This window comes from Peromyscus maniculatus, chromosome 2, assembly GCF_049852395.1.
Source record: "Peromyscus maniculatus bairdii isolate BWxNUB_F1_BW_parent chromosome 2, HU_Pman_BW_mat_3.1, whole genome shotgun sequence".
NCBI lineage: Eukaryota > Metazoa > Chordata > Mammalia > Rodentia > Cricetidae > Peromyscus > Peromyscus maniculatus.
In genome coordinates, this window is record NC_134853.1 from 47,810,266 (window position 1) to 47,819,415 (window position 9,150).

A 9,150-nucleotide genomic window follows, 5' to 3' on the forward strand; every position below is an offset into this window, starting at 1 on the left:
CGCTGGAGCAGTAACTGAGTGCTTACATCTTGATCCATGAGCACAAGGCAGAGAGTTAACTGGGGATAGCGGGGGATTTTTGAAACCTCTAAGATGCATCCCACCAGTGACACACCTCCTCCAGAAAGGCCACACCTTATATTCCTTCCCAAACAGTCCCATTGACTGGGTACCAAGCATTCAAATATATGAGCCTATCTATGGGGGCCATTCTCATTTAAACCACCACAGGGATTGAGTAAAGTCAAAACTTATTGTGTGTGTGGGTGAGAATTCTTAAAGCCTTTTCTTATCTCTGAAGTATTATCATATCACTTGATAAGATTGGGACTTTCCCCTGATCTCTGGAACATGGTAATTCAGTCTACTTTCATTTCTGTAAGTGAGTGATCATGGGCACAGAAAGTCTGGGGGCTGAAAAGTCTGCATTTGAAATAGTTGTTGATAGTCAAACCATAGCTACAGTCCATCTCTAACTCAAATATACTGTGCTTTCTATTTTATAATATGTTGGGATATTGTTAAATTTTAAGAGTATATTAGAATGAAAGGACTCCATCTGGCCAAGTAGAGTACCATTTTTCTTTGGTTTTGTTTTTTGTTTTTTTCTTATCTTACCACACAGAATTTTAATTTAACCTTGAAATGGGATTTAAAAAACTAGTATTGTAAATCTTATCAATATTGTAAGGCTACTCCTTTCAACTTAAAACTCCTATGGACATTTGTGTCTGTGTGTGTGTGCATGTGTATGTATGCACATGTGTTTGGGGAGTGGTGTGTGTGTATGTGTGTATGCAGGTGCCCATGCATGCATATGTGGAAGCCAGAGGTTTATGGTATGTGTCCCTAATGCTCTCTGTCTTATTATTTATTAGTTAATTATTTTTGAGACAAGTTTTCTCACTGAACCTGGCACCAGTAGTTTAGACTTCTTGGTCAGTGAATCCCCAGGACCCCTCTTGTCTCTATTTCTTGGAGCCAGTATTACAGGTGCATGCTACTGTGCCTGGCTTTTTATGTGGATGCTGGGGATCCAAACTCAAGCCCCATGCTTCCACAGTAAGTACTCTATCCACTGAGCCATCTTCCTAGCCACAGAGATTTTCCTTAATACACACTTTAACTTTTTGTCTCTAGCAAAAGAATTCAGATAAGTTTATAGCTTTTATTTATTATCAGGATTATTGTAGAAATAAGGTCTTGCTGTGTGGCCCATGCCATGCCTCACAATCCTTTTGTCTCAGCTTTTGTCTCTACTGCTGAGATCACAGGTGTGCCCCAGTACTAGAAATAAGGTCTTGCTGTGTGGCCCATGCCATGCCTCACAATCCTTTTGTCTCAGCTTTTGTCTCTACTGCTGAGATCACAGGTGTGCCCCAGTACACCAAGCACAAGTGGGTAGTCAATCTTTTTTTTTTTTTTTTTTTTTGGTTTTTCGAGACAGGGTTTCTCTGTGTAGCTTTGCGCCTTTCCTGGGACTCACTTGGTAGTCCAGGCTGGCCTCGAACTCACAGAGATCCGCCTGGCTCTGCCTCCCGAGTGCTGGGATTAAAGGCGTGCGCCACCACCGCCCGGCTTGGGTAGTCAATCTTTGATACCTATGACTTTGAAGTTCTTTCTCAAGTTTTAATGTTCTTCAGGATACTCTCTTTATTCTTAGTAATGATTGATCTGATCTTAAAATATCTTAATTAAAAAGGCTTTTCATTTTAATTATTGTGAAAATAGTCAAATGTGTTAAAATTAAATTGGAAACACTATATAAAATATTCTTTAGATGTTGCTGACAAAAATGCTTCTAACTGAAATTCTTCTGGACGTCACAGATGAAGAAATTTATTATGTAGCCAAAGATGCACACCGGAAAGCAACGAAAGGTACATTGTGGGTGTTCTTAGTTTTGGTTTTGTAGGGGAATTTTGATTTCATTGGTTACTTTGGACTTTTTTGTTGTCCTCTGGATTTCCTTCAGATACTTAAATATTCTCTCCTTGCATGCGTTAACTCTTTGGGAAAGATTCAGTTTGTAGATACCATGTTGGAACTCTAGAAGTACTTTGTTTTGTCTGGCCTACCTAAGCACAGATAGCATTCATTCTGTAGTGCTGTCAAACACAGTACGGACAATTCCTCATGTTCAGTTGATTTCACCTGAGGCTCTTTTTGTTTTTTAAAAATAGATACCATGATAATTGATATAGATAGATAGATATGTATATATGACTTCTATACATTTTAAATGAATTTTGAATTACATCAAACCTTCAGAGTTTTCAGTTTTATCAGTTACAATTCTTATGACACAAGTGGCAATCATTTTCCCATATGATTTTAGTAACACTTGAAAAACATACAGAAAATTAATTATGTGCCATATGTCATAGAAAGAAATACAGATATACTTACCAACCTTTTTCCTCATCGTAAGCCAATTTCAGCTCACATCAGAATTGTAATTTCAAAGCCAGACATGCTACTGGTTTAAAATGAATGTTATGTTTTTAATGTTTCTTCTCTCCCCAAAAAGCAGCAATAGTAGTAGATTTAACAATACCGTAGACTCTCATGACTATGAAATCGTGGCTATTTGTGTTAACATGTTGTTCCTGTTGTTGATGTGATACAAAGCTCCTGCAAAACAGCTGGCACAGTCCAGTGCACTGGCCTCCCTCACTGGCCTCGGTAAGTGTCTCTGTGTGCGTGTGAGAGGGCTAGAGGGAGACTCACTGACCTTGTCTTTCTACTTGTTCTGTGGGAAATGCACTGTTCCTACTTAGTTCTGAAACTTAGATGTCAGGCGTACTACAGTCTGAAAGCTTTATCTACTTTATCTGACTAAAGCATTCATAGTAGAATGATTATAAATGCAGCAGTTAATGTAGTTCATTTGGGTGAGTGGAATGCAGGATTTCCTCATTAATTGCTCCAGTGTGTATGTAATATATAATATATAATTATATGTGTTATATACTACATACACATAGTTTATATTTAATAGGTGGTGGTTTAACCATGGTAGTTTCTAAACTCCCTTTCAAAATTACAGAATACATACTGAGGAATTGACTTAGAGAGTAATGGACTTAATGATTTACATGAATTGTTTTGGAGCAAATCAAGTTTCAACTTAGAGGAAATGGGTCTATCTTACAGTAGTAGTGATGTGTTCATAATTTGCTATTTGCATGGTATTAAGACTCTAAAGCTTGAATTTGCCTTGTCCAAATCTTTATTTCATGGTAGTTTATGTAAGGAACAAGAGAATGGGTAGAATGAAATGCCCATGTAGTTTTGATACTGTTTCTGAGTGGGGAGCAGGTCATATCATTTCTATACCAGTGAGAATTATAGTATTCTAATTGATTGGAGAAAATTTACTTAGCATCCTACCTGAACCCAGGAAAGTTTGAACAATAAAATAATTAATTTTAGAAATAGTTTCAGAATGACCCTCGACTTTGTAACAGTAGTTGGATTGGCTAAACTTCAGTGAGGCTTCATTATTGCCATGTTAAATGCTTTTGTTGATTTGTGTGGACAAGAAAAGAAAGCTAATATTATGATTCCTTGGTGGTGAGAAACACTTGAAATAGTACAAAGAATATGATATTAGTATCACCATTGTCTGAAGATTCTGAGAATGTAAACTTTGAATTTATGCCTCTCCCCACCCGGAATAAGCATATTCTTCCAGGAAAAGGCAATGAAAAACAAAATAAAATTTCTTCTCGGACCTTTGAAAGTTTTTGTGGCTAGTGTAGTGTTTTCATGTGATAGATTGAGTTTTATGCACACAGGTGGACTGGGTGGTTATGGATCAGGAGACAGTGAGGATGAAAGGAGTGACCGAGGCTCTGAGTCATCAGATACTGACGATGAAGAATTACGGCACAGAATCCGGCAAAAACAGGAAGCTTTTTGGAGAAAAGAAAAAGAACAGCAGCTGTTACAAGATAAACAGATAGAAGGTAATCTTAGATTTGCGTAGCTTTTGTATAGTTTCATAGGTGCTTTTATGCGTGGATTATGCACATTAGTGACTTACTTTGAGTCACCAATAGTAAGTGAGTAGCAAATAAAAGCACTTCCCCTTGGAGTTATTTAAACAAGAGCAAGTTCAGATTTGATGTATCTGCTTCATGTTCACGGTGTCTTCTGTCTCTGTTGTGTCAGTCTAAATCTGCCTGTCCCTGTATCTGTGTCTCTCCTTGGGTGGCTGATTATCTGTGTATCTTTCCCTAGCAGAGGGCTGAACAACACAGAAAGTAGCCACTCGGAAAAGAATGGGATGCTGTACAGAAATCTTTAACTGAGTTTTACAAGGGATCAAGTCACTGGTTCTAACTGATCCCAATGGACCCAGATAACAAAAATCGCCAGTCCCCCTCCCTGGCAGCTGAGGACCAAACCTGGGGCCTTTCACTTGTTTGGCAACTGTTGTACCACTGAGCTAAGTCCCCAACCCCACAGACATCACTCTTTATCAACTAATGTCCATAACTAGTTGTTTGCAACCTTTGTGGTCTGTTTTAGGAAGTTGCTTTCAACTCTGTATTTGCTGCTTTCAGCAGATGATTCAGCAAATAATACACGTGTATAGTCTGGGTCAGGGGAATGGAAGAGGAGTAATTTAAGATTACAGCTTTGCGTTGGCTTAGGTTGTAAGTTGATTCCATGGGAAACCCAAGACAAATGAGTTGATTGTTACATTTTCCTTTTAAAAGCAGGTTAAACAGTCTGAGTACACATCAGGATAGCAGTCTTATGTCTTAAGTGACCTCAAGGTGTGTTACTAACTTTGGCTGTGAGGTCCAACAAAAGTTCCAGTCTCTTAGAATGTAAGAGATAGTTTCATAATATTGTATCACCACAGTTTTGTAGAAATATGTAGGATAGAACTGGAGGCTCGATTGTTAGTAATATGTGATACCAGCTGAGATTAAGATCATACTGTATTTTTTATTTTGTTTCAGTTTGGTGTAGGAGCCATTCATCCCCATGGTCATTAACCAGGCTATCATGTTAAAATTGTTGCAATGAAAGTAGACTTTTGTAATGAGTGAGTGTATTTATAAAACTGCTGAGAAAACAGCTATTTAGGGAAAATAGAAGATTAGAAATACTTTATTTTTTTTAAAAAAAATCCCTTCCATAAGTACAGTTTTTAAGTATGTGTGATAATATTAAGAATAATGAAAGGGTATTAGGATTTAATTTTTGAAAAATATTATTTGGGCCGGGCAGTGGTGGCGCACGCCTTTAATCCCAGCACTCGGGAGGCAGAGCCAGGTGGATCTCTGTGAGTTCGAGGCCAGCCTGGGCTACCAAGTGAGTCCCAGGAAAGGCGCAAAGCTACACAGAGAAACCCTGTCTCGAAAAAACCAAAAAAGAAAAAAAAGAGAAAAAAAAAGAAAAATATTATTTGGATATCTGTTAGGAAATGACTAAGCATTGTTAACAATTTTTCAAGAATCATTGCTTGTCTCTCTCTCTCTTATTCTTTTTTTTTTTTTTTTGGTTTTTCGAGACAGGGTTTCTCTGTGTAGCTTTGCGCCTTTCCTGGAACTCGCTTTGGAGACCAGGCTGGCCTCGAACTCATGGAGATCCGCCTGCCTCTGCCTCCTGAGTGCTGGGATTAAAGGCGTACACCACCACCACCCGGCTCTCTCTTATTCTTTTGATGTTGGATTTTCGGTTATTTTGTTTTGGTTTTTGGTTTTTGGTCTTTTGAGACCTGGCCTCTCTATGTAGTCCTCCCTATCCTGGAGCTCACTGGGCATACTAGGCTGACCTCTCACAGAGATCCTCCTGCCTCTGCCTCCCAAGTACTGGATTAAAGGCGTGCGCCACCACACCCTACTGCTTATCTCTTCTTTACTAGTACTGGACAAAGGGGAAATCTTTTCTTGTGTCATATGTATCCCTTACTGGACTGTCTAGAATAGCAGGTAGCTGACTGCATGTGGCTCCTGAGTACTTGAAATGTAGCTAGCCCTCAACTGAAGTGTTGACACTGGTAGACAGTGCTAAACTTCGAAGATTTTCTATAGGGAGAAAAAAGTCTTGGTTCTTTTTGATTCAGTGAAATGTGGAAATTAATTCTACTTTACTTTTACGGTTTTACGGTTTTAATGTAGCTGTTAGAAAGCTTTTAATTACTTAGGTGGTTTGTACTCTAATTCTATTAAAGATGAAACTATTTTTATAATTTGATAGTGTTAAAATTTCATTTCTTAATTTAGCTTTTCTGTGTCTTTTTTTGTCTTTTTCTGTTTCAGAAGAAAAGCAACAAACAGAAAGGGTTACAAAAGAGATGAATGAATTTATTCACAGAGAGCAAAATAGTTTATCACTGCTAGAAGCAAGTGAAGCAGACGGTGATGTGGTTAATGAAAAGAAAAGAACTCCAAATGAAGCTCCACCAGTTTTAGAGCCCAAGAGAGAACATAAAGGGAAAGAGAAGGAGCGAAGGAGTAGGTCAGGGAGCAGCAGTAGCGGCAGCTCCAGTAGCAATAGCAGGACTAGCAGCAGCAGCAGCTCCGTCTCCAGCTCTTCGTACAGCTCCAGCTCAGGCAGCAGCTGCACATCCTCCCGCTCCTCTTCTCCTAAAAGGAAAAAGAGACACAGTAGGAGCAGGTCTCCCACAGTGAAAGCTAGACGGAGCAGGAGCAGGAGCTACTCTCGCAGGATTAAAATAGACAGCAGCAGCAGGGCTAGGGTGAAGCTAAGAGATAGGAGGAGATCTAATAGAAGTAGCCTTGAAAGAGAAAGACGAAGAAACCGGAGTCCTTCCCGAGACAGACGTAGAAGCAGAAGTCGCTCGAGGGATAGACGAGCCAATCGTTCCAGTCGCAGTAGGAGTCGAGATAGGCGTAAAATTGAGGATCCACGTGGAAATCTTAGTGGGAGCAGTCATAAGCATAAAGGTGAGGCTAAAGAACAAGACAGGAAAAAGGAGAGGAGTCGAAGTGTAGATAAAGACAGGAGGAAGAAAGATAAAGAAAGGGACCGTGAACAGGACAAAAGGAAAGAGAAACAGAAGAGGGAAGAAAAAGATTTTAAATTCAGTAGTCAGGATGATCGGTTAAAAAGGAAGCGAGAAAGTGAGAGAATGTTCTGCAGGAGTGGTTCTATATCTGTTAAAGTCATACGACATGACTCTAGACAGGACAGTAAGAAAAACGCTACCAAAGACAGTAAAAAGCATTCAGGTTCTGATTCTAGTGGAAGGAGCAGTTCTGAATCCCCTGGAAGTAGCAAAGAAAAGAAGGCTAAGAAGCCTAAACATAGTCGGTCGCGCTCCATGGAGAAATCTCAAAGGTCTGGTAAGAAGGCAAGCCGCAAACACAAGTCTAAGTCCCGATCAAGGTAGTATACTTTTGAAAGTATTTTGTCTGATTTGTTTTTAAAGTTTTTGAATTTATTCAAATTGAAAGTGTCCTTTCTCTCTCTCTCTTTTATAAACTCAGTTTGGTATTTGTTAAATATTTTTAAATAACATTAGAAATCCTGTATAACAGTATTTATTTATATTGCAGATTTTAAGTATAATACATTTTTATTTTTAAATTTTGTCTTTTCCCTTTTTTTTTTTCCAGATCAACAACCCCTCCCCGTCGTAAGCGCTGAGGAATGATGTGGCAAGAGTGCCATGATGCTGTTTTTAAAAATTCCATGAGTTTTAAGGGCTTGTCTCATTATAGAGGCACATTGTGGCTGTGGAGGTGAAACCAGATTTTTTTTTTTAATTGTGTAAATAGATGTCTTTTTTCCAAATGCTGCTCCAAGTTAATAGGATTTCTTTGTATTACATTTTTTCAAGACATAGTACATAATAAGACTATAAATATGCCATTCTCTTTCAGCTGTAATGTTCTTCAAATTATTCTTGAATGTACTGTGATGTCAATAAAGCTCTTCAGTTCATTTTTGTTAAACTCTTGCACCTTAATTTTATGATTTTAATCTAAAGAACGTACTTTTATAAAAAGGCAGCTGAAGTTTTGTATAACAGGTTTTAAAGGTTCCTCACATCTTCCCCAAAGAAAATGGTTTTAACCTAATAATAGTTTGTCAAAGTTTGTAAATTACGCCCATGGATTTTTGTCAAATTCCAATTTTCAGGGTGTGGGAAAGGGCCAGAAAATCTCCTTACTTTTCATTTGAAGGCATCTGATCAGTTTCCTAAACTTCTGGGGGGAGGGGGGTTAGGTTTCAAGTAATATATTCTCTATGTGTATAAAATGTGATTCACTCCTGTAAAATGAAATTGCTGCAAACAATCAGGCCATTGCACCAGTAGAATTGTTTGTAATGAATATTTGACACTAATAGTCAAGTCTGGAACTATATAATCACTCCTGTTTTACATGCATAACACCTTGGGGTTACCATAGAAATAAGACTTAGGATTCAATATATTTATATTTCTAAACTATAATATGGCCTCAGCTTAATGGAGGAATACTGTGTTATGCAGGGTTGTGTCAATTACATAACATTGAAATGGTCTGATTTTGTCAGTTTCCAAAAACTATGACCAGTGGTCTAGTGTGAGTCATGGACGGTTTCATGAGTAGTAGGCATTTTGACAAGTGCTCGGCTGCCTCAGGGTCTGAGTTTTTAAGATGATACACTTATGCAGCGGTAGTTGAATCTCTGGAAACAATGCTTTTCAATTCTAACTGAAAAAGAGAAGTGCAAGTGCAGAACACAGAGAAGTTTTAAAGTATTATACTTTCTTACCAACAATAGTTCATTTTAAAAATAATGCCGGATTTTTGCCAAGATCAGTGTTTACTTGAAATGAAGACAGAAATAGATTTGTGTGCGCTTGTACCTCGACATAGCATCTTAATTTTGAGCAGTTATGCATTTATCTAAAGGAAATAAATCTGTGAATAAATGCATGTTTACCAAAATGGCTGTTTACAGTGCATTTAGTTCCAATATTTATAAAGTTGCCATTTCACAGAATAAATAGTTTGGAGTTCTATATAGTTTACTCATCAGTAACACCTGGAGACAAACTATGTGCAATATTTTTTATGTAGGTGAGCTAACACAGTGTACCTAATTGAAGAATTCTGATTAATTTGTAATAGATAAGTTGTATAAAATTTTCATACCTTAAAGTGTTTTAGATCA

General features: G+C 38.0%; 1 protein-coding gene across 1 annotated transcript in view; it reads left to right on the forward strand.

Annotated features, from left to right (window-relative positions):
* Pnisr (PNN interacting serine and arginine rich protein) overlaps nucleotides 1-7,940 on the forward strand; it is a 28,724-nt gene extending 20,784 nt beyond the window's left edge. The window contains exons 8-12 of the mRNA XM_006979257.4: nucleotides 1,781-1,880; nucleotides 2,632-2,685; nucleotides 3,801-3,971; nucleotides 6,282-7,371; nucleotides 7,602-7,940. Coding sequence (XP_006979319.1) covers nucleotides 1,781-1,880; nucleotides 2,632-2,685; nucleotides 3,801-3,971; nucleotides 6,282-7,371; nucleotides 7,602-7,632 — 1,446 coding nt within the window. The 3' untranslated portion in view covers nucleotides 7,633-7,940. The remainder of the gene's footprint in view (nucleotides 1-1,780; nucleotides 1,881-2,631; nucleotides 2,686-3,800; nucleotides 3,972-6,281; nucleotides 7,372-7,601) is intronic.
* Nucleotides 7,941-9,150: the final 1,210 nt, after the last annotated feature.